At 42.3% G+C, this 26,515-nt stretch overlaps 1 protein-coding gene across 1 annotated transcript; it reads right to left on the bottom strand.

Moving 5' to 3' along the window:
- Positions 1 to 679: 679 nt before the first annotated feature.
- mapkapk5 (MAPK activated protein kinase 5) lies at positions 680 to 25,621 on the bottom strand. The gene is made up of 14 exons (XM_079515607.1): positions 24,803 to 25,621; positions 23,595 to 23,668; positions 15,939 to 16,014; positions 15,274 to 15,371; positions 14,041 to 14,149; positions 13,245 to 13,334; positions 10,634 to 10,729; positions 10,248 to 10,328; positions 9,890 to 10,077; positions 7,612 to 7,732; positions 5,757 to 5,887; positions 4,811 to 4,926; positions 3,728 to 3,832; positions 680 to 872 (listed from the first exon to the last, which is right to left on the bottom strand). Exons 1-14 carry the CDS (start codon positions 24,839 to 24,841, stop codon positions 778 to 780), a joined length of 1,419 nt encoding a protein of 472 aa, XP_079371733.1. The 5' UTR covers positions 24,842 to 25,621; the 3' UTR covers positions 680 to 777.
- Between the last annotated feature and the right edge of the window lie 894 nt (positions 25,622 to 26,515).

Raw genomic sequence — 26,515 nt, forward strand, 5'->3', positions numbered from 1 at the left:
ATTAGGCACTGGTGTGTTTGTGGAAAATCTAGACTAAACTATGGCTTTCTAACAAGCCAGTCCCTCTAGTGTTTTAGAGCAATCTAAGGGCCTTTTGTTACCAGGGTGCTGGGCAGAAGGATGAAATGCAGGGCTACAAATGGCAGCACCCGTTTAGATTCCCTTGCAAAACATTTCCCCCCATCAGACTTCTGCTAGAAAGGTCAATGGGAAGTTACATAGAAAAGAAAAAAAAAACACATTTAGACAATTCAAATGTAGCCTGTGTATGGAAGAACAGTCACAATCTATTGACTCTACTTTAGAGCCTATTGCCAGGCTAAAGGATATAAAATAATGGAATTCTTTGTTAAATAAATATAATTCTTAGGATGGTTAAAAGAGCAAAAATAAAATAGAATAAAATGAAATAAAATTAGTGGGATAACACATAGCATCTTGGACAAGTGGCTAGTAAAAATTCCCTCCCAGAAAATAATTTCTTTCTTTCGACGAGTTTTTCTGCTCTTGTCTTTTTTTTGTCTTTTCTTTTGTTGAAAAAAGTGAAAATATATCTTCTTTTTCATGTTCTTTGCAGTTGTTCATTTTAAAAAATTATGGTACTAATGCCTCCTCTTTGAAATATATCTACAGCTGTACAATAGATCTTGCAAGTGAAATAAATGGGAGAAAAAGTCAATCTTAGCGGATTAATTTACATGAAAAAGCCTCTTTACAGTTATGAGCTTAAAAGGGATATATAATAAACAATAGAAAAGGAGATAGAAAGACTGTTTGCTACTGAGACTCTTGGAGATTGGTCTTCTCTTCAATGGCCAGTTTCACTATCTCAGCCAGCTTCAAGCGGTCCACTTTGTCAGAAAAACCTCGCCCTGAAAACACAGAGAAAAGTGAACCCATTAAGATCTATCTATATCGATAATAACTTCATCATTAATAAGACATAGAAACATGGACAATCACTTAAATTTACCATAATTGAGAATCAGTAATCAATACAGTAGAAATACAGCTAAAATGTGCTATGTTTGAGGCTACTATGTGATTTTAAAAATTACATTTTCTCATCTAGCTTGACCCTGTGGTCATATTCTCTTATAGGGGATTCACACTGAGACGGACAGAGTCCGTTTCATTCGAACCGTTTCCGAATACGGTTGCCTGGTCCCCGCTGGCCATGATTCACATTGGCCGAGATTCAACAGCGCACCCGGGTACACTTCATTCAACGTATGTGCCTCAGAGGGGCGCTGTGGACTATGGGGCTTTGAGAGAATGTGATGTCACAGAAGAAGAGTCACTTTCAGAGTTTAGAGCAAATAATAAAGTTTGGCTGTGTTCCTGACGTTGTCTTGAGTTATAATAATAACATAACAATACACAACTAACTCCCAGGAACGGTACGCATCGTTCACACAGTCACTACCACAACATCTGCCAAGTCCTGAGTGCGCACCCGAGACCATAGTGTGAATCGCCCCTTAAGAGAATATGACCCCAGGGTATAGACCGATTCAGAAACGGGTCTCATGGTCGCAGGCAACGTATTTCCTGTAGGCGGAGACGACATATAATAATATAATAATAAAGCTTTATTTGTATAGCACCTTTTAAGAACCAGTCACAAAGTGCTTTAACAGAGAAACATATATAAAGACATAGCAAGGAGGCACACTATAGAATAAAATACATTGTCAATAATGCACAAAATCACAACAGAAGAAATCAATAAAATAATCACAAATCACAACGGTAGGGGGTCGAATGCAGCTTTGTAAAAAGGAGTCTTAATGAGTGATTTAAAACGGGGCACAGACTCAGCAAGCCTGATCTCTAGGGGCAGGGCATTCCAGAGAGACGGTGCACGGATAGCGAATGCCTGGTCGCCTACAGTTTTTTTGCAGCCTGATTTGATTGAGAGAAGGGCCGTGCCGGATGATCTTAGCTCGCGAGCTGGCTCGTAGGGGTCGAGTAGGTCAGAAATGTAAGATGGAGCAAGTCCGGATCTAGCTTTGAAGGTGAATAAAAGTATTTTAAAATTGATTCTGTATGAGACAGGCAGCCAATGTAGGGTGGCCAGGATAGGGGTGATGTGATCGAATTTTCTGGAGCCTGTTAGGAGGCGAGCTGCAGCATTTTGAATGTGTTGTAACCGGTTGATGGATTTCTTTGAGAGGCAGGAGTATAGATAATTACAGTAGTCTACACGAGAGTAAATGAAAGCGTGGATAACTTTGGTGAGGTCGGGGCGGGAGAGAAAGGGTTTGATTTTTGCTATATATATATATATATATATATATATATATATATATATATATATATATATATATCTGCGGTGTAACAGTCGGCTCTTCTACTACGTTGAATGGGAAAGTGACTGATGTTAGTCTGCTCAAACGTTACTCTTTTACCTGCTTTTTACTAACACTTACTTTACAAAGATGCCCAGAACATCGGGATGAAATACCCCACGTGGTTGAGACCAGAGCCATAGAGTAAGACAGAGTTACGCAAACTCCGTTCACTTCATGGGGCCAGTCCAATGGCAGCTCTTCTATTTGAAGGCTTCAAATAGGGACAACCGGAAGTTTACGGAATGCATTGGAGTCTATGGGCTCGCGCGAATACATGAACCACGTACCGGGCTGTTTTCTGCCCCCTCAATATCGCAACTCTATTAGATGGCTCTGGCTGAGACCATATAGAAATGGTTGAGACGAAGCAGTGAAAGGTCCTGAAAGATACATAACGTCAGTCTTAACCAATACCCAATCTTTCTGTTGTATGAACACAAGGCTTTAGTTTATACCTCATACTAAGCATTTAAAGTATGAGGTATAAAGTACAGCAGCCTTGTGTTCATACAACAGAAAGATTGGGTATTGGTTAAGATTGACGTTATGGGCCTGAGCCATGGCTCAGTGGTCCAGGCACCTTGGCTGGTAATCCAGTCTGGCAGTGTGCCGCGGGTTCGACTCCCGATCCCGATGGCCTTTACTGAATGTCTTCCCCCCATCTCTCTCCCCATTTCCTGTCAGCCTACTGTCTGTCCCTCCATAAAATATATAAAATAAAGGCGAAAGCCAAAAAAAGAAAAAAAAAGAAAAAAAGATTGACGTTATGTATCTTTCACTGCTTCATCTCAACCATTACTCTATGGCTATGGTCTCAGCCACCGCGGTGTATTTTTTGACATTCCGTTTCTCTCCTAAGTTGAATTTTGCCACTACTGTTGGAGCAGCCATAAACTACACAGGTTCATCCCGATGTTCTGGGCATCTTTGTAAAGTAAGTGTTAGTAAAAAGCAGGTAAAAGAGTAACGTTTGAGCAGACTAACATCAGTCACTTTCCCATTCAATGTAGTAGAAGAGCCGACTGTTTACACCACAGATATGTCATCTCCGCCTACAGGAAATACGTTGCCTGCGACCATGAGACCCGTTTCTGAATCGTTCTATAGAGTCTACACTATTCTCTTATTTCTCTACACACACTACAGCAGATGATGTAGCGGTTAATGAGCAATGCAAATACATGCATACATTTGAGAAAGGTACACAGATACTCTATTATTGCTGCTATACAGTTCAGAGAAAGAAGTGTGCTCTTATGTACGTGTATATACAGTAAGCTGTAACAATAAAAATTATTGAATCTTATACAATGCTTAAATGGCAGAATTAGAGCACAGACATTGCGGACATAGAGAAGTAGAAGACCACTGACCATCCCAGCTGAGGCCCTGCAGGCCATCTCTCAGTAGTTTACAGTCCCTGTTGAACCTCCATGCTTCATGCATCACCTCGTTCAGCTTCTCGTCTTCGTTCTCACCTGCACATTTGAGAGGGATTACATCGAACATGATTTGTTTCTGGGGGCCTAACAACTTAACCTGACTCGGCCAGATTGCGGAAGTAATGAGTTCACACGTTCCCTCCTCCCGCCTGCATCTGGTCTCTCTCAAGCAGAAAACGATAAACCCGAAGCAGCGGGACAAAAATCTGATATCTCCATAATAATTTCGAGTTGTAGTCCTGTTAGGTTGTGTTTACATTTGCGCTGTGGCACAGCTACAATACGTCACCAGTCTTGCGTTGATCCCGCCTGTAGTGGCCGCATACGGCCGCATAGCGCTCCGATCAGCATTTGATCGGAGGAGAGAGTCCAGATGGGAAGCAGGAGGAACTCACTGCTGCCACCAGCTGGTGGAGTCAGGTTAATAACAACTGACCGTCTACAGAAACCCTCTGTATTAATTATATCAACATACAATTACATCACATCCACTTGGCACTTACTCATCGGACCAAAGCATTACAGCAGAGCATTTGAATTAACCTCTTTTATACATACGGCAGTGCTGCTAAGTGGCTTATGATTGGAATTTTTCACATTGCAAATTTGTCACATTGCAAATTAAACGTTTATTGCCTTTACGGCCATACAGTGAGCACACACATGCACATGCAGAAATATGCAACAAATACTTTTAGTTTATACCAAACATTATCACATACTGTAAATCCCTAATATAATTATAATTTAATATTCGCTGGCTGCTCCATCAATCACGAATTTTGGGTGCCCGACAGCTAAGTTGATAGGGCGCGTACCACACAGGCTCTAATGCCTGACCGTGGGGTCCTGGTTCGACATTTGCTGCCACTATCCTTTTCTTTGTCCTGGTTTCCTGTCTATCTCCACTGTTGCTGTCAATAAAGGCTCAGAAGTAGCAGCAGTAATACATAGAACAGTGTGTGTGTGTGTGTGTGTGTGTGTGTGTGTGTGTGTGTGTGTGTGCGTACTGACCAGCCTGCGGTAGTATACACTGGGCTATAACATCTCGTAGTTTCTCCAGCGCTACATTGGAGTCATCCCCTCCGTTTTCTGGGTCATGAATGAAGAAACCATCGTTTGGCTTCGGGCTGGAATGAACACATAAAACAATATTTCTTTCCATATGGACCAGAAATAATAGGTAATATACATACATAGTTCATAAGAATCGATTGTGAGGACATACAGTTGGAGGCCATCGATATTGTCCTTTTCTTTTTGCTGAGGTTTGCGTGATCTGAAAAAAGGACAGTTAACCCATTTTGGGCGGGAACCCCTTTTGGTGTTTTAAACATTGTTATAATTTAGCTATTGAAAAATAGCAGATCTACAAGCTTGTAGGTCTGCTATTTTTGAAAAATCGTGAAAATATTTATTTCAGAAAACTGGAGGATTTAGAAGGATTTTTTAAAATGTTGAGGTCAGGCCTAAATGGGTCAAATGATAAGGGACAATATCGGTGGCACCCAACTGTAGACTCTCACACTGACCTGACAAAAGTGGAATTAAACTAGACTTGTTTTAGTGGAGACCTTCTGAACAGTTTTTTTTTGCCAACCACGGTGTCAGACAGACACTACATCAGCATACACACAAATGGCATATATTTTGGATCTCAGATCGCTCACATATCGTTACTGTTGGGCAGAGGTTTTGCATCTCCATATTTCAGGCTTTAATGAGGGTTTTTTTTCTTCTTAAATTAATGCCCCACTTCGTCATACTACAGAAAGGTTTTTCTACATTTAATGTAGCAAAAATAGTTTATCTACAAGCTCAAAATGCGCTGCATCTGTGAATGTAACAACGGAGTCGGAATGTGCCTTGCAGCATTGCGCCAGGCAGAAGAGAGGGCCCTATGTATCAATCAGTGAGTGAATCCTTTTAAAGATCCAAGCAGCAAGATGATTAACCTTACCCAAGCAGTTTCCGCTTCCTGAGAATTGGGTTGTTGACAGAGTTCAGTGGCTTCAGGCTGACATTCAGATCCTGAATCCTCATGTTGGCCAACTGCTCTGCATGGGCCTGCTGGATACCAGCTACAACTGCCTAGAAGGGTACAGACAATAAGGGATAACAAATAGAAGAGACATGAGAGAAAATTTAGGGATGGGTCCGATTTGTCGACAAATCGATTATCGTTAACGGGACCCGAAATCGATTATGAAAATTAATAATCGATAATCGGGGAAAAAAATAAAAGTTTTTTTTTTTAAATTAAAATCAGTTGGAAAGGCAATACTGTCATCCAAACAGGACAGGGCTATAGGCCTACCAAAGTGTGCCTGGGATGTGTCTGTGTAGCTGCATGAGGAGTGTGAGTCATTGAGTGTGAGTGGAGATTGATTCCAATCAAGATACATGTTTGGAGGATTTAGCAGGTGTTGGGAATTTACCTAATCAGGCCTAGGCTGTGGTTGCTATGGTGATCAATTGGCTCAACACTTTTTTTTTCTTTAAAAAATAAATAAATATATATATATATATATATATATATTGGGGGGGGGGGGGGGGCAGGGGGGGGGGGGGGGGCTTATCGATTTGTCGATAATTGATTAATATTGAATTATGCTAATCGATTTTCATTTTTGACACATTTACACATCCCTAAGAGAAATACTCAAGAGAGAGATGTAGGAATCAGCAAGAAGCACAAATGGAAAACCTGAGCAGGGTTTCACTACACTACCTTCATCAGTCTTCAACAGAAACCTTGGCATTCAGGAATAGATTTAGCATGAAAAGAAGCTAAATTGTGTGGGATCATGCCTAGTGGCTCAACAAGTTAATGCACAGACCACAAGCTTCTTGTGAGTTCCAATGACGAGTTCAAATCAGGCTCCTGACATGTCTCCCATCTCTTTGCTCTCAGTTACCTTCCTGTTCTAATTAAATACTAAAAAATAAAGTGGATGAATGAGAAATTAAACTGGATCACAAGCTTGTGTAAACCTGTTCGCCTTTCTGCAGGTAATCTCGCAAAACAACAATTGACAGCTGTATTTATTTCCTCAATCTCAGAACCACTATCCCTCCAGGCAGGAGGGTATGGGATGTATGTAAGCGAAACAAGAGTGAAACTAGCCAATTGGGCGCAAGCAATCCGTAAAGTGTATGGGATCTACTAGTAGCCAATTACAGCACTCCTGTCCTTGTAGCACAAGCCACACTGAAATGCTAACACTCTTATTGGTTGGTCTCACTCTCATTGGCAAGATTTATGAAATTGCCAAGTCCATCTCTTCCACTTAGTTCCTACTGACTCAGACAAATGGACAGAGACTGATGGAGAGAGGGAGTGAGAGAAAGACACATAGAGATGGTGGAGCCAGAGTACAAGCATGACCACATGGTTAAGCTGTAACTTAACCGTTCCTACAGCGGCAAGTATGCATATACAACAATCGATACACAGACACAGAGAGAGGGAGAGACACACCGTGTGCCGTTAATGTGTCAAACAGTATATTATTATTGGAGCGTGCCTCTATGCAGAGATTTCCTCTCAGCTGAGCACACCTTTGTAGTGTGTTAAATAATTTTATTTACTGAAATAAGTCTTTCAAACAGTGACAGGGGAAAGGGGAAGCAACAGAGAAATGTACAATAGATTTGGGTGAATTACCCTGTATTAGTTCATTTAATATTGATGACATTAGAGAACTTAATACAGTGTACCGTATCATCTGAACATACAAAGCACCCAACTCACGTCAATTTCCTTATATGTGCAAAATAAAGAATTCAGATTCCTCCTTCAGACACACACACACCTTGTCCATCATCATCTGAGCGGAGGGCAGCACGTTGTCCAGAGCCTCGGTGGAGTTGAGCCAGGGGTGGGCCAAGACCCCCTCAATAGTGAGCCTCTCCTCTGGCTTCACCTTCAGCAGCCTGCAGAAGGAGGAGGAGTTCAGATGTGCAGAGTACAGGGGGAGAACGATGGAAAGACATAAATTGCCTCTATGCACACACGCCATTTTGGAATAAACTTAAACCGGGCCCCTTCCCTACTTCCTTCACAGGTGTTACCACTGATACTAGTGAAGGCTCTGTACCATTCTGGTCAAACAGAGTCAGGGTGCTGCTATTGTCTATGTTGGCTCACTGGAAACACTGCTACACCAGTAGGTCCTGAACACATTTGAGTGTTTGTGAATGGGTTCCAAATGGCCCCGTACGGGTGTGTGACTCTGAGAGTGTACAAATGGAACGGGTCCATTGTGGAAATGGACCCATACGGGTCCATTTCTCTCAGACTCCCATAAGTTATGTGTTCCTTAAAATTAAGAAGTTTGAGAACCACTACAGTGACTACACACTAAATGGAACAGAGCCTTAATTAGTATCATCGGTAACACCGAAGTAGGGAAACGGCCTGGAAGTTAGGAAGGCAAAAGGGAAGAACCAGTCCGGACATACGTTGTACAATGTACACTTGTACACATGTTTCCCCTACACATTGTACGAAAGGGGATAGGCAGTTAGTTATGTTGTGGGCACAAGATCCTCATCTAGTGGGCTCAACTTACAGTGGTAGTAGCTACAAATTCAGGGTCTCATGGGCATGTAATATCTTGTGGCCACAGCATAAGTGAACCACAAGGAAAATCTTGTCCACGATAGCAGGATCTAGAGGCCACAAGATCGTCAATACAGGGTGTATGTTGGCATTTCATATTTTGTGGGCTCAACATAATTAAAACACATGAAACATGTCTTGCATCATCTTTATTGCATTTCTATTTCTGTGTTTATAGAAACAAACTAATTTAACTGGGTCCAGTTGCCAATATATAAGACCATGACTATGTACTGTATATAAATACTGATTAGATAGAGGAATAGTAGTCTAGTCAGTGAATCACTGATAGTGATTAATAACCAGATCCTTCTATCTTGCATTTTTTTGTAAGTATGGACCGTTATGTTTACTTTAAACAGCAGTCACAATTCAATTTCCCCTCAAGGGATCAATAAAGTGCATTCTAATCTAATCTAAAATATAAGAGAGAGACAATATCTGACAAAGAGAAAGACTGATCTTAGAGGTCGCTATTAAAAACAGCAGCTCCTCAAGCGTGTTCTGTGGGTAAAAAAAAAGAATCCTACTTTCTTATGCAAGGATGCCAAACATGTGTGAAAAAGAATTGTTAGCGCAAGTCTAAAAAACAAAATGTTTAGACGAGCCCCCATTAGGCAGCCTTAGCCCAATATATTACACACATGAACACTACAGTAGCATCACTATTCTGGGCATGTCAGAATAGGGGAACAATTGCCAAAATAGGCGAACATTAGCTGAAAATATAATCTCTACAGGATTACAATGCACTAGCTTGCATCTTATTCTTTTTACTTATTTTATCACTGGATTGTGTGCACAAATCATAAAAATAAAGCTCACCAACCATTACAGTTTAGTCTGCTCTCTCCACTCTAACCGGCTATGCATTGTGTGCATTAGCTCATCTGGATGACAGCAAAGTCGTTTTGTTGATTGCAAGGTTGTGAACTGTATCATGGTTTGTGGGCTGAAACGTAGGTCTAATTGTGGATGGCAATGATAACAATGTTACGGCTGCTGCATTATTACGTCTGCTACACTTAACTAGTTAGTTAGTGTAAAACTACGCACCACCATATTGAATAACATTAGACAGACACTCAGCAGAAAAAAGCATATGTCCTCTGATGACTGACATCTGTGGGCGCCGGGCAGTGTACACTGCTCTATAAATGTGTGTGCAGGGACAATGCTGAGTAATGCAGTGATGGTAATCTTAAGAATTGTCTAAAGAAGAAGTCCCGTAACCAGTGATGAAATGTAAGATCCTCTCAACAGGTCCTGACAGTTGAGTTGTTAAACTCAACTGTCTCTGCATATGGTGTACTTGGACAAACTCTTACATTCACATTTGGCAGACATCACTATGAAGAGTGACTTCAAATGAGAGAGCCGTCTCATACTTGAAGACACTTCAATGGGACACATTGAGCCACTCGCTGTCGGGGAGTAGAGAAATATTGAGGGGGGGGGGGGGGACCTACTTGCGTACAATGTCCTTGGCCATCTCAGAGATCTGACTCCACTCGTCCTCGGGGAACTCAAAGCTGCCCGTCATGATCTTCTTCCTCATGTCTTTGGGAATGGTGCGGCTGTGGTGCTTTGAGTAGAACGGCGGATAGCCGCAAAGCATCACGTAGATGATCACACCCAGCGACCACAAGTCACAGCTCTGGAGGAGAAGCGAGTGGGAGGGAGGGAGGATGAAGAGAGAGTGAGAGAGACATGGATTACAGCCAGAAGGCCTGGTGTAGATAACAAATTGAATAGGAAAGGATCAGATTATGAAGAACTGGGTGCATCAGGTGGCGGCCACAAATAGGCCAGTGGAATATGTCTCACCTTATTATAGGTATAGGGAGTGGGTGAGGTAGGTATGATTCCAGACTTTTCCTTCTGGTGTCTTCGTTGAGCCTCAAGTACCTGGAGAACAAGTGTACGTTAACACAACAGATGAGCAGAAATCCACACTTACTGTATTTAACAACAGGTTACTTGTAGGACAGAATGACTGGTTTAGTTGTCATTTACTCATAATAGGTACAAGCAATGAAATGCGGGAGGAACATGTTTCACAGAGACTGTGCTAACATAACAATACAATAATAATATTGCATCTGTAAGTCTCTGTGTGTGTGTGTGTGTGTGTGTGTGTGTGTGTGTGTGTGTGTGTGTGTGTGTGTGTGTGTGTGTGTGTGTGTGTGTGTGTGTGTGTGTGTGTGTTGTACCTGAGGTGCTACGTAGTAAGGAGTGAACTGAGGGGTCATCAAGTCTCCCTGGTCAATCTTGGCGAAGCCAAAATCGCACAACTTCACAGGAGCATCCTGAATGGAACAAGACATAAATAATCAGAGGAGGAAACAGAGAACGTGGCTGAAAACTATTTAGAGCACAGTTTTCTGACTTTCCTTCCCGTGTGTTACTACCATGTCACGGTAGGGAGTCTTGTGTGCCTCTGTGATTCTGAGGGCTATACCGGCGGAGGTCATACCCCTGGCAGGTTCAACCAAGGTTTCAGGGGTTTCAGGGGAAAGGTTCGACGAAAGGCAGCACCTGGCCCTCCAAGTTGGGGGTTGGACGTGGGGCTAACAACTCCACCCCGTAAAAAAACACATGTTACAGAAACGCGAACAAGAGACTTCCAACTACAGGGGAATAACACTGTTGTCTATACCAGGGAAGACCTTCAACAGAGTGCTCTTAAATAGGCTGAAAGATGCAGTTGACCCACACCTCCAAAACCATCAAGCTGGTTTCCGAAAGAATAGATCCTGCACGGACCAGAAGGCAACATTGCAGATCATTCTGGAACAGTCATTGGAGTAGAACTCGCCTCTCTATGTCAATTCTATTAACTATGAAAAGGCATTTGACAGTGTGCATAGGGAGACAATCTGGAAACTACTGAGACACTATGGGGTGCCTGAGAAGATCACCAACATGACCTGCAGGGTGGTACACGGCCAGCAACTCACCAATGCCTTCCAGGTGAGGACAGGAGTGGGGCAAGCCTATTGTCACCTTTTCCGTTCCTGTTGGCCATCGATTGGGTCATGAAGTCATCCACAGCACAGAAAATAAATGCCATCTAGTGGACACCTTGGAAACAGTTTGACGATCTTGACTTTGATGATGATGACCTGGCTCTTCTTTCCCGGTTTCCCCACACCCAACATCAAAAGGAGGAGAAGACAAACATAGTCTCAGCCATCTCAACATGCCTTGGCCTCACCATCCACAGAGGTCCTCAAAATAAACACTGACAACGTTACCCCCATCACACTAGAAGGTGAAGCACTAGAGGAGGTGGAGAGCTTCACATAAAGGCAGTATCGTTGACAAAGTTGGCGGGACAGATGCCGAGTGCTGACGTGAAAGTTCGGATGGGACAAGCAAGAGCAGCTTTCCATCAGCTGAAGAATGTCTGGGGATCCTCAGATCTTCCCATAAAAACCAAGATCCGGATCTTTAATTCCATGGTAAAGCCGGTTCTGCTGTATGGAGCAGAAACTTGGAGAACAACAGTTAAAGGGGCATTCCACTCATTTTCAACATTTTACTATGTCATTAATGTACCTCAGAGCTGTTGTGTGGAAATAATAAAAAAGTTCCACCATGCTGTGTTTCCAAGAACTAGAGGTCTGAAAAAAATCATTAACATGGTGAAACACATCTTGATGATGTCATCAAGATGTGTTTCACCATGTTAATGATTTTTTTCATAATTACAGTTCTATTGAAACACAACATGGGGGGACTTTTTATTATTTCCACACAACAGCTCTAAGGTATATTAATGACATAGTAAAATGTTGAAATTGGGTGGTTTTCCCCTTTAACACCACAAAGAAAAAACAGACTTTCATCAACACGTGCCTTAGATTGAAGAATCCTCCGAAATCTGCTGGCCTAACGCAATCAGTAACCTGGAACTGTGGCACCCTGTGGAAGAGTAAATCTCATAAGTCGCTGGCGATGGATTGGCCACACCCTTCGCAAGCCTGCATCTAGTATCACAAGATATGCCCTGTTCTGGAACCCACAAGGGAGAAGGAAGAGAGGTAGACCAAGAAACACCTGGTGGCGTGACCTAGATGCAGATGTGAAGAGATCTAGCCACACATGGGGACCGCTGGAGAAATGGCCCAGGACCGGGATGCCTGGAGAGCTCTTGTTTGTGGCCTATGCCCAAAGTTGGGCGATAGGCGTAAGTACGTTTCTCTGACTTTCATGCATTCATAACCCTAAGACAAATTAGCTCTACTGGCCCCCCAAAAAAGAAACAATTACCCTTTATTTGGAAAACCACATAGATTGGACAGGGCACACAAACTGAAAACAAAATGCTGTTATTAAATGCAATAAAAGCCTGTGTTCAAGTTGTGGTGGGTTGTCCCATTTCATTAGGCACACCATTTTAGTATATTTGTTAATGCTAAGTATATAGGTGCAGCTGCAGTGTCAAAACAAACACATGATGTGACGCCATATCCACTGTGCATCTTCAATTTCTGTGTGGAAAGCCTAGAAACGCGAAGGTAATTCACTGGTATTGCACTGAGAAGGGTAGTAATAGCAATAGCTGTGTCTCTTGGATGAGGTCAAGATAGTTTGCGTTTCACTTGGGGGTAGGTGGGGGTTCTTGAAGAGCTGAGTCTTGGGGGTTACAGAAATATCAGAGAAGGGGTTGCTCGTGCAAGAATGTATGTTAAGCTAGCCTGGTGCTAATATTACATACTGTATAGTGTATACCATTTCCACAATTTAATTGTGGCTATTGCAAACTTGTGTGTGTGTGTGTGTGTGTGTGTGTGTGTACCTTTGTTACCTATACCTTACCAGAGAATTGTCCTTGAAGAGGAGATTCTCCGGCTTCAGGTCTCGGTGTGCAATATTCATAGAGTGACAGTGTTCCAACGCTTGACTGATCTAAAAAGTGCAAAGAAAGAGGCTCAGTCACATCTTTGCATAAAAAGCTTATTGCGTTGAGTGGACTGGGTATTCATTGCTTAGAGTTTTGACTGCAAGGCTGACAAGGGGTTGTGTCCACAGAAATACTTTTTATTTGAATATCATGTCCAGAGCGCTTGCACACAATGTTTATCGTAACCCGCAACGTTCAAACCTATTGACCGCTGCTCTGCTCGAACGTCCTGTCAACAGCATTATTAGCAAACACAGCTTAGCTGAAACAACATAAACATTCTCACGGTTGTGATAACGATTTAACGTTGGATCGTAAATTACCATGCTCCTCTCCAAAAGAACCAGTGCGTCAGCGTCACAGACACACAGGCGATGCCAGCTCAAGAAATGGTATTCTGTGGACACAGCCCCTAATGTTACAGTAGCTAGTTGACCCACAATTTATAATTTAGGCATTTAGCAGACGCTCTTAATCCAGAGCGATTTACATTAAGCAAGAACAAAGAATTAAAAAAGCATGATAATACCACGTAGGAGGGCAGCTATGAGCAAGAATGTTATTGGGTGCAAAGCTCAAGAAACAGACTGACAAGGGCGGAGAAGTGTTGATAAAGTAGTAGACAAACGCTATATGTAAAACACTTGAAAAATACAGGTAGACATAGTCAACTGCCAGAGAATGTATGTGTGCGCACGTGCGTGCGTGTACCTGCTCAGTAACCTGGCTGGCCATCTTCTCAGTGAAGTGTCTGTGCTGACTGATTCGGTGGAACAGCTCGCCACCCTCCATCATCTCCATCACGATTAGTAGTCTCGCTCTAGAAGAAAGCAACATCGATAACAGATGGAGACATAGACGTAGAGATGATGAGTGGGGGAAGGCAACTGGTTGACAGGGAGGATCTAAAATATAGCAAAAGATAATCGTGTGCAAACTCCCACACATTTCTAGGCCAGTGTGTGGTTTTACCAGTAGCCTATCAGTAACCATACTTCTGACTGTTGAATGAAATGGTGTTAGCCCTAAATTAAAGATAATTTTGTGTATTTTTATTGTGCAGTTCTGTGGAAAAGTAGAAGAAAGAGACTTGAGGAAGGAAAAGGCATCTGCTTCGAAAGGTGGGCCTTCCTGTGCGTGCAATGTGCAAATACTCATTGATTAACACCCCGAGCGCACAGGACGAAGTTCTCCGCCTTTTCAATTAGTAACGCCCAGCGCCCAGGGCAAAGATTGATCAAAAGGACGGAGATTATTGATATCAAACCGATCGCATCGCTCCACAGGCTGAGATAGTCTGTTGCGCAACATAAGATGTTGCGCAACAGTGGGACGCCATCGAAAATGTTCCCCCCGTTTAGCCGACGAGACCGAAAATCTTAAAACGTTAATAACTCTTGATCTAAATCATTCCGTCCAATTCTAACAAAGATTATGTGTTAGACGGCCCACCGTGGTCCCGTCGCTAGTTGTAGTAGAATTAATCATACCTCCCGTTGTTGTTGATCGCCTCTAGAGTGTTTTGGCTACATCTAGCTGCTTCAGCCACATCCGGGATAACATCCGGTCCGTCGGTAAAAGTGCTCCGCTGCTATAAATCGCTGGGCGCTATGATTTAATAACCCCGGGCGTTCGGGGTGTTAACATGTTATTGATCTGCAGGTAGTGGGCAACGGCTGTAGTAGTAAAACTCAGTATTACCAGTGTTCAGAAAATAATTGTGGCTGTGTGAAAATCTTTACACCGCAACAAGCGGACGCACACGCGCGCACACACACACACACACACACACACACACACACACACACACACACACACACACACACACACACACACACACACACACACACACACACACACACACACACACACACACACACACACACACACACACACACACACACACACACACACACACACACACACACACACACACACACACACCTTGGGCTGGACTCATGGGGGAACTGGACGCTGTTGGCATACACTTCCAGGATTTGGACTATGTTTGGGTGGGTGGCACACATCATGTGGAGACGGACCTATACAGAGGTGAGATGGAATATGATTAATCACTTACTATAACAATGTCCTCTAAGATAAGAAACCTTTATTGGTCCCCAGAGGTAAATTCAGGTGCCAAAGCAGCAACAGCAAAAAGTTTGAAACACTGGAAAGGCATAGATATTAAATAACACATTTTGTGTCTCATTTGTTATAGCTAAAGTGAGCATATAAATTGTAATATAATAGTAACATGTAAAATATTCAGCAGACTGATGAAAAATGATGGGCAAGAAAGACTGTTTTGACCTGCTCAAAAGCACTGTAACTGTACTGTAAGCAGCTTGATCTGAGCAGGGTTCTGCCAATGACATGGAGAAGCTCAGAGGCACTGAGAGCTATGGAAAGATGGTATTCACAACATATACAACAAAACACACAGATAGAATTATTGATGGAAAAACAAGGTATGCCTGTCTGACAACCAAAATGGTCAGCCAGGCATACAGAACAGACTGAGGCAGAAGTATGTCGATAGATAGCCTGAGAGGCAGCTAGAGACAGCAAAATAGCCGATAACACAAGCATAACTGGGTGACTCTGACCTCATTTCTGGCCTTGGGTCGATCAATGAGAATCTTCAGGGCCAGGCGGTCCTGCGTCGACTTCTTCACACATACTCTGTGGGAACGGAGGAGGAGGAGAAAAAAGCAATAACTCACTCAACGTCTTAAACATTTCAGTGTCACATAGCAATGGTTCTCAACCTGTGGGTCCCCACATAGCAATGGTTCTCAACCCGTGGGTCCCCACATGACAGTGAGGTGACAATGTAAGGAAGACCTTTTTAATATCTCAAAAAGAAAGAAATGAAGACCATTGCATTAATGAATCAACAAACTATAAAACTATACTATAAAAACGGATTACCGATTACTGTCAAATATATGAAAATAGCTGATTTACAAGCAATCTGCTATTTTCACTATATTTATCTGTAGAACCAAGTCAAACGTAATGTAATATCTTAACTCCTACAATTCCAAGTGCTTAATTCCAAGTTCTTAAATTTAGCTTCAAATGCGATTATTTTGGGGGGGATCACAGCCTGAAAAGATTGCGAACCACTGCCACATAGGACCACAGCAGAGCGAGATGTTTTACATGCATTCTTGGATCCTTAGTAGTTTGCTGGGCATGCCCTGATCTGTAAGATCGGAGCAGGTGAAGGCATATATGTACCAATCAAATTCTGATCCTTTGTATATTTAACCCCATTGCACTCATTCTGTCACCCGTCATATAAAACTCAAAAATCACACCCGTGTGAAGTGAGGGGTGCTAATATATTAAAGTCTAACTCATGTTGATTAGGTGATGTATGGGTAATATTTTCTGTGACAATCCAGTGTAAAAACCCTTTCAATAATGTTGTTTTACTTAACCAGTCAATGAAAGAGGCTTATACCCAGGAGTTATAAGAAGCATATTTTGTCAACAAACACAGTCCGTCTGTTGTGTGAAATGCTCAGGCAGCTGCACAGGCTCCTCCTCAGTGACTCAAACAAGAGTGAATCTACACAATGGTGTTTGAGTTTCTGAAAATGTGGGGAGTTCGATATGAATATGATCGAATGCATACATCATTGTCAATGTTAATTTCACTCATAGTGCTTTCTTCCGCACTATGTAGGCAAAGCATTTTGTTTCAAAATCTGACCGGTCCATTAGCCTACTACTACTCCCTTCCATTCAGTGGACACCAAACATTCTCTTTAGACGTGAGCTCTGGAGCCCTAGGAGTCTAATCTGGCACAGCTGTATGTGGGTTTCTTTCCACAGAACCTTCTGGGAAGTCTTGAAAGTCCTTGGAATAGGAGCAGCACCACGGGGCATTTTATAAAAATCACACCCGTGTGAAGTGAGGGGCGCTCTTATCATCATACATCATCTCATCCCGGCCAATCACAATTTGCGTCCTCACCTTCGTCTTCAATGTTTGTGTTTACACAATGTTTGTTTACACAAACACTCAAAGCTGGCCATTCATTGTCAATGGCATTCAATGTTTGTGTTAACACAATGTTTGTGTTTACACAAACCCTCAAAGCTGGACATAGCAGGGTTTCCTGCACAATGTTATTGGCATGGCGTCACAACATGTTTGAATTAAATCACGCCATGTTTGTCATAAGAGCTGCAATAAAATAAAAATAAAATGTTGTTTTTTTTTGTTTTTTAGGGGGGCTAGTGAATCATGGTGTGTGATATGAAATGTGAGCTTTAATCATATTCAAGTGCTTTGAGAGAAATGAGACAGACTCCATGCAGTCACTTTCAGTAGTAGTCTAGTAGAGGCCTGCAGAGGGGAGCTGTGAGTCTGTGCCCAGGTGATGGTCGTTGATGCTCATTAATACATCAAGAAAGGCAATTATGTTTCTGCACTGTCAAATAGGTCTACATCTATCCTAAGATGTCATCAAAGAAAGCTTTTGTTAGCTCGAGCTAGGTTCTAAACAAGAAAGCATGTTTACAGTTATTAAATTAAGTCATTTTACATGAAAAGTAATGCTACTTTTGCAATGTAGCCTAGTTAAATGAAAAATGTGAAAAAAGCTTGGAGGGGAAGATAAATCATTAAAGAAAAAAGAATTCGGTCATTTTAAATAATTTTGTGTTTAAAATATCGTGAAAAATCGTATCGTGAACCTCATATCGTGATACGTATCGTATCGTGGGTTGAGTGTATCGTTACATGCTTAGTCTCAATAGACTCAATTAACAATCACCAATCAATGACCGCATTCCAAAGCTGGAGAGAGCGTCTTTGGGCCATCAGCGGTGCAGAGTGGGTGAGCAGCAGCATTGTTAGAGACAGGCTGCGTCCGAATTCATTCCCTATGCCCCATATAGTGCACTACTTTGGGATTCCTCCATTTTGTTAAAGTGTCCGAATGTGCAGTGAGCATTTTTGCACCCTAATGTAGTGGACTGAAGTATCCCACAATGCACCGGGAATTGTAGGGACCATCCGATGGTCACTACATTGTCACAGCGAAGCAACTCTACCCCATAATGCATTGCGCAAGCTTGCTCTTGAGCACACATGCACGCGTTGGCGCACATGCGCTGCTTCTGTTAACTGTTGTTTCTGCTAACACCAAAATCTTTAGCAAAAGTAGCCGATCTACAAGCTCACACGACGGACGTTGCTTATTATAGATGGGCTATTTTTGGCATATTCCCCCCCAGGCATAGCAGGGGTTCATGTGGTTAATGCTGATGATGTTTTCATATTGTCAAGGTATTTTCATATTGCTGGATAATATGGATATAATATTAATTTATTGATAATCATTATGCCTATGTAATTTTAAGAGAATAACCTTTTTGAGTGGTGCAACCACTCCAAGGAACAGCAATGTCCGTGTTCACCTATGTGTTCACCCATGTGTTCACCCACCTGACTATGTCACTATGAGCATGAGTACCAATGACTACCAAAAGTGGCGCTGTTGTGCCAGAAACAGAGAGAGAGAGATAGTGCTGCACTGCTGCCTGCTAATGAGAGACAGAGAGAGAGAGAGAGAGGGGGGGGGGGGAGGGGGGAGTTGCACCACTCAGTTCACACGGGTGTGATTTTTCATAAACATCGGCCTAAATGCCTGCAAACATATTTTCATTAACCTATTTATTCATTCATTCCTTCATTCATCCATGAGGTGGCTCTCTATTGTTTATGACAGCCTGCAGTCACTTACTTGATACAGTCTGTTTCTAGCGAACATTTAACTAATTCAGCAGCAGTAACATTAACGTTTTGACTGGTTTCTTGTAGTCAGTTGTTTCTTCATATCCATACGAGTGAAACGGCCGGGATGATTTGTTTACTTTTCAAACTGTTCTTATATGTAGCCTACAATGAAAATAAAAAGTACATGAACCTGCAGACTTATTGCGCTCTCTACAGATATTGACATCACACTCGGTGCTCCCCATATAGGAAGTACTGTCCGAAATCATCACTATTAGAGTCCACTAAGTCTGGATCCCCATATGGGGAGTAGGGAGTAGGGAACAACCCTATGAATTCGAACGCAGCCACAGTATGAGTTTCCTTTTTAAGAGCCATGTTGCAAACTTGCAAGCAGTCTGTTAGATGCACGCACGCACACAGGCTGCTGCAGACACATACTCTGAGAAGTGGAGCTGTATGCACGTGGATGTAAATATCCATTCATAGCGAAATAAAACTGTAACCAGACCTAACTATTGCTCTGCTCAACAAACAATAACATTACAGTAGTAGTAACATTACACAACAAACAATAGTATGACTGCTATTAATCTAATTAATTAATTAATTAATTAATTAAAATAATTCGGGTCCCCCCGTGCCCAGCACCATGCCAAAGCTTTTTGCTGCAGGAAACACTAGTCACATGTTCCCATAACCGTTTCTTTTTTTGAGGGGCGCTAGCCCCCCCTATGAGATAGGGGGCGCCCCTCAAAAAATAAACAGGAGGGTGCTAGCGCCCCTCAAAAAAAGAAACGGTTATGGGAACATGTGAATAGAAATCAATACAAGACAGATTTGAGTGACTGTTTTAATAAATTGCATTTGTTCAAGTAACAACATACAAATAATAAAAGTCTCAATTATAAGTAGTCATTCAACTAAGTAGGTACAAGAACAAGACAGTTCACAGTTAAAGTTGCCACCCTATCTTGTAAGTTGCATTATAAAAGCCTGTAGTGGCCGTACTGGTCGTGTCACATTCATCATTGTATTGATCTGTCTGAGTCTGAGCTGCTGTGTTGTGTCCTCACCTTCCAAAATAACCCACATAATCAGCATGGCTCAGAAAGGTTATACTCACTAACATAAGTTGTGACTATCTCTTGAACTCAAATAACCCAACTTATACATTATTACTACTCTTGTAAGTTAATGTATTTTTTATTGTTATTTTATATTGTTTTTTATATTGTTCCCCAATTACTTTACTGTAGCAGCTGCTGACAGTAGGAGTTTATCAGCCTGTTGGTTCACCCAAGGCGTGTGAAGGGTACAGGCCAGGACAGTAAAACAACAATGCTTACAAAGAAAGACCTCAAACAAAGAGAGAAGAAAAGGCCTGTAATGTCCTTCTCTAGGCTCTGTACTCAGAGGTAAATGCCTGTAAAGGTCCTTGCTGACTGCTGCTTTATTTCCTGAAAATCGCAGCAGATTGCAAGGACCTTAAGAGCCCATTTAGAACCCCCAAGGAACACTTAGGGTCCCTGGACCCTACTTTGAGAACCACTGTTCTTAGCCATTATATAATAACTGGTTGGTGATAAATTTATTTTTGTCCTGTCCCCTTCACACGCCTTGCATGAACAAACAGGCAGATAAACTTCATCCCCAATTATTACACAGACGTTCCAGTTGAGGATCTTTACTGTAACAACTGGCTGTAGGAGTTTATCAGCCAGTATATCTGCCTACATTTTAATTTAAACAATACTTTTGTGAACTTAAATGACAAACGGAAGACAGCTTTTGTAGTATCTGTAGCATTTGAAGATTTATGTTGTTGTCTGGCTTGACTACTGAGGGCAACTATCTTCACTACTATTTGAGCCAGCTGGTATTTTTTTTCTCCCCAATTTAGTTGTTATGCCAATTAGTTCCTTCTCACACACACATTTCTGTGTTGTTGTCACTTCTGCTGTATCCAACTGATTCACCTGCCAGTGAGGAGCCCCCACCAGGAGGACGTAGAGCCTTTGTCCTACTCCTCCCGCTCAACAATCCCTGCTGACAGGTGCCGCCCCAGACCGTAGGAATACATCCCCACTGGGCTTCCATCCCACCAAATGTGTTCGCACAGATGTACGACAAAGGATGCACCACAGTGGATTAGAACCCACAACCTCCGTGGTGGTGGGTGGGCAGGGACTTTACCACTACGCCACACGAGCGCCCTAAGCTGTTAAAATCTTGCCAAAGCCAGTTAAGAAAAGACAAAATCATAGGCCATTATGTTTTGGGAAAGGCCGTTATTTGCATTTCTCTGTTTCAATTAAGAAATATCTGCGAGTTTTAACAATACTGCAAAGCAGCATCAATGCTATCCACTGTTATTTTCTAATTCAGCCACTTCTCATTGTTGCCATTGCAGAAAAACTTGTTGAAGAACTTTAGTTCTTCGAAGGACACTGATTGGCCCAGTCACCTAGGTTTCAGGTAGAAATACATAAGCTTACGCCTTACAAGATGGATTGTCTTGCGCAGACGAATGGAACTGTGATCTCATGAGGCCAGCTGCTGCGCAACAATACTTGAACTCAGATTACACTATGAAAGCATTAGCACCAGGAACATTCTGCTATGAACAAAGTTCACCAAGTGACTCAACTAATGAATCACAGAGAGACAGAGTGTGAGCAAAAGACATAAATACATTATGAATCAGAAAAAGATGGAGAGGAGAGCAGGAGACTAGAGGTGAGCTATGAGCAATGGTGAATGCAAGAGTAACAGAAAGATCCCAATTACATAACAATAATGATGAATCAGAGTGTAATAAAAAGAAGGAAGGAGAGACGGTGAGTAAAAGCATAAATCATATTGGTAATAAAGGGTACATCTGAAAAGGACTTTTTCCAACATGGTCGGGACTCGGAAGTCACATGTTGTACACTTGTACAGTGACAAACGACGAAAAACAAGGGGTTTCACAAAAGCAAGCAGAGGAGTTTTCACGTCCATAGCATGTATTTTTGTATGTTTGGGTCCCGGGGAAACATCAAATTAATATTTTGGATCTCTTCTGAAAAAGTTAGGGAATCACTGCTCTACTCCATCTACGATACATTTGATTCACTGGCTTTATGTTTTATCTTTGATATATATCATTTAAGCAAATTGGAATATTATATACCAGTAATAACCATTTCTATACTTTTGCCAGAGTCAAAACTTAATAAATCTGAGCAGGTTTGAGAATATAATGCTTTCATTCAGAGTTCAGACCGAGTCAACTAATATCAGCATAGTGAGCATACATACCGTACGAAATACTGAAACTTAAATTTGTAAACATTGCACAACTCTAGGACATTAAGCACAACATTTTACCTCTCAGATTGATCTAGTATGTTGCCTGCTCCAGTGATAATTGATAAACTTCCAGCTCCTTCATATTCTTAGTGTGTGTTAATGTGTCATGGATGAGATGAGATGACACTATAAGGGAGGTGAATTGACAGCAAACTACACATTGCCAAACTGTAGCCAGAGCTGGTACTGTAATACCCTGTTTTGATTGGCAGTCCAGCCCCGCACCGCACATTTTAGTCTCGCAAAGCTCACAGCCGCAATTAGCATTTAAAGTTTTCCATCTGGATTCATTTAGATGCATTTCACTAGTTCCTTGCTGAGTGTTAATGTGTAAAGGAGGTGGAGAGTGCAACTGGAGGTGAGTGAGTGACATGTAGACACCCCATCTATCTCTCAAACTCAAAAGTATGCCAACGGCAGGAAAGGCCAAGTACTGACAACTGTCTGTGGTCTGCCTATGTTAACCTTGAATGGCACAGGAGCACGTCTTATGTGGACAGTGCTGCTGTGACAATGCATGCAGTCTGCACTCTGCATACCACAAACTGCAAGTTCCTTTTCACTCAGACCTAACTTGTCAGAAGAAATATCTCATTCATTCACACACTCAAAAATAGCCCTGTTTGGAACCTCACCCTCTGCTATTAGCTCTGAGAAGAGGTTCCGTCTGGAATTATCCTGTTATCCCGTCCAAGTGCAGTGAAGATCACCCTTTTCGCAATATCGTATCCAAAAACTAAAGGTGGTCCAAGACAACAACATATGTTTGATTTTGTTTCACAGCAATCAACAATTTTAGTTTGGGGTGACACAACTGCCTAAGTCGCTAAATTTCAACCTATGCCATGTTTTCCCCTTGTTCCCCCAGCAGTACTGGCATCTGGGTTTCTTCCGGTTTGAATGCGAAAACGGATGTTTTTCACGCCGACCTAAAAATTGTACTTGCCGGAGATTAAAAATTGAAACATCTTCTTTAGTAGTCTTGGACTTGAGCTCTGGATTAAGAGCCTGAGCGTCTGCTAAATGCCTAAATTGTAGATTTGACTACCTTTACTTTTTGGATACGATATTGCGAAAAGGGTGATCTTCACTGCACTTGGACAGGCTCTACCCCTGCCGCGATAGCTCCAGACGGAGCTGTTGTCAGGCTCACCTGACAGGTCCACTGATGCCAGCGCCCAGCTTCTGGGTCCAGTTGATGTTGTACTCCTCTAGGATGGATATGTCCTATGGGGAGACACAGAGCAAAATTTATCACATGACTATATCACAATTATGTTAAGGAGACTGGTGTCAGTGGTGTGCAACTCGACAAGTGGGCCTGATTTTACAAGGTGTTTTTTCTGACACCGACATGTTGACAATATAGCTAACTGTTGGTGTGTGTACTGTATATACACACACATGCACATCTATCTATGACACTGACACTGACACTGACACTGACACACACACACACACACACACACACACACACACACACACACACACACACACACACACACACACACACACACACACACACACACACACACACACACACACAGACACACACACACCCCTGTGCCATGTTGGCCCACACACCCCTGTGCCATGTTGGCCCACACACTACCCTGTGCCATGTTGGCCAACACATTCCCGGAACCTGGTCTCCATGTAGTCTAATGTGTTCTCCCTACCACTGGTCTAAGCCAGTCCAAGCTGCTTTGTATAAACACACACAGCAGACACATGCGGAGTCTGATGATAATCACAGCGCATGTCGTCATTACTCCGCATGGGTCAATCTTATCTGGATCGGATGATGAACGATCCTGTATCTCTCCCTTGCATTACACAGATCTGAACACAATATGATCCAGACAACCTCCTATCATCAATCAGTATTATTGCAATGTGTGCTGTGTATTTAATGTAAAACTTTCTAGATAAGATATCCAGACTCACATTTTAATTCAATACAACAGACAACATCACAGATAAAAAAATCATATATTCATAACAGGACCCCTAAGTCTTTTTGCCACACCATAAAATAGCTGGTTTAAGTGAAGCATGTGTATTTATAAATATACTATCTCTAGGCCTGCTGGGATGTAAAAGATGTGAAATAACAAAAACGTAATGGGTGAGGTACTTCTAGATAGATAGTTCACAGTCACTGACAAAATCAGTTATGTTCAGGCATACTGATCCCCAAAAAGTTATTTCTATGTCATAGCTCACACAGACAATGCACTTGATTAGTTGATTTTATCTTGCCAAGAGTAGCCTAGATCAGCTGTCTAGTCTATATGAGGCAGTCTAATGCATCTCTAGGCATACATGATTCTGCAGGCTTCGGATTTCTTGTCTTATTACCTTGATGAAATGGTCTGCGTTGTTATCGATGGTTGTCATGATGGTGTTCCACTGTTGACACGATTATCCTGTCACCCCGGGTGGTAGACAAAGGTAAACAAAGGCTTGTCCTTTGACCTGTAAAAGTTGATATTCGGTGATGTTGAGATAGAGGTGGCCGAGGAGTCCCCGAGCCTTGTGCTACTGGTGACAGATCACGGTCATGGGTGCCAATTGATATTGGGTCACCAAGCAGCCACGGTGGAATACGGTACGTTCACTTCGGGAAGCCGACTTGAGGCCACCCGGCCGGGTACGATATTTTTCAGGCCAGCTCGGCTCACAGCCTCGGGTTCCGACTCGCTCTTCCAGTCGTCTTGGATTCACTGTAGCGACCATGTAGAGTGGCAGACTCCCAGCGAGATGACCAGGAAAAGACGTGGACAGTAGACACGTAGCCCCGGTGTGGCTCGCCACTTTTGGTGGGCACAGAGTATGGATGGAACAAGAATAGTGTATTTTTAGCCTGACGCAATGAGTACTGTAGTCCACTAACGTCGCGTTATGTGGTCGCAAGATACCGGCGGGGCTCGGCTAACTTGTTATTAGCTTTTTTGCTAGCAATTAATCTGAGGCGACTGTATTCGCGGATCCAGTGTAGCTAAATAATTAACGCTATGCAACAACGCCAACCGTGAAACATAAAGCAGGCCAAAGGTAGTAATAAAACGTGGCGTCAGCGATAGCGACGTTAATCAAAACTCGGCACACCGTGTTCCAGAGGTTGGGTAGCACAGCAGATAGAAGAACGTTATACTACTACTGTAACATCGAGTCTATGAGTCTAAAATAAAGGTACCAAGGAGACGTCAGTGACCTCACCGTCACCCGGAAGTGCGGTTCGAACCAGGCTCTGCGCCACCAGGCTACTGTCTGTGACGTCATTATAAAATCCTTGGCATATTTTTTGTTAGCGTCGAGCACGTCTGTATTCTGTAACGCACCACAGCTACTCCAAAGAAGCATCTAGGCTGAATAAGTCACCATTCACCAACATTGGCAGTTGTTGTATCATGTATACGAAAGTAAAAACTAAAAAGCATTAGCAGACATGGCAGAATAACGCCAACGGTGTACTGGCAAGAATGTCATGAAAGGTGACAGTGACGTGGGGACTGGGGAAATACCGTTATGGACCTGGTTCCGTCTCTTGGCAAAGCAACATGATTGAAGTATTTATTAACAGATTGGAGAATTACAGTACATTTCAAGCACAACTCAATACAAAAACTTAACTGTGGACGACACCATACACATTACACTTGTTTACAATAGGGTCTACCATGGTCAATTCATCATAACATTTAGAGATGTACAAATATACACTTCTATATAGCCAAAAACAGACTCCCCAAGCGGCCGGGGTCATAGGCCTATGTCTATGGGGGTCCTCCCCCAGAAACATTTTTATAACTTTTTTTTGCACTCTATATTCTATCCATTTGTTTGCTGTTATATTATATATTTGCTGCTGCATTGTCTGAAAGAAGCCAAACAAAAACAAGTTTTACTCTTATGTACCTGTACACAAGATGTAAAAAATAAAGTACAACCTTTGAACCTCGAGTAGATGTAATTTCGTGTGTTCTGGTGAATTTTGGGAGTTTGATGCTTTATCAGGCTTGCTTTACTAGCATTGGAAAATTATGGGTAGTTTCAGCCATTAAAACGCAA

The sequence above is a fragment of the Electrona antarctica genome (genome assembly GCF_951216825.1).
Source record: "Electrona antarctica genome assembly, chromosome: 12".
Taxonomy (NCBI): domain Eukaryota; kingdom Metazoa; phylum Chordata; class Actinopteri; order Myctophiformes; family Myctophidae; genus Electrona; species Electrona antarctica.

What these genes read in the sequence shown, in the direction of transcription:
- mapkapk5 (XM_079515607.1), bottom strand. Translation starts at nt 24,841, where the DNA reads ATGACAACCATCGATAACAACGCAGACCATTTCATCAAG. An exon ending in CTCAGATGATGATGGACAAG is followed by an intron (nt 5,888 to 7,611) that starts GTGTGTGTGTGT and finishes GTACCCTTCTAG; the next exon opens with GCAGTTGTAGCTGGTATCCA. An exon ending in GCAGGGCCTCAGCTGGGATG is followed by an intron (nt 873 to 3,727) that starts GTCAGTGGTCTT and finishes CTGTGTTTTCAG; the next exon opens with GGCGAGGTTTTTCTGACAAA.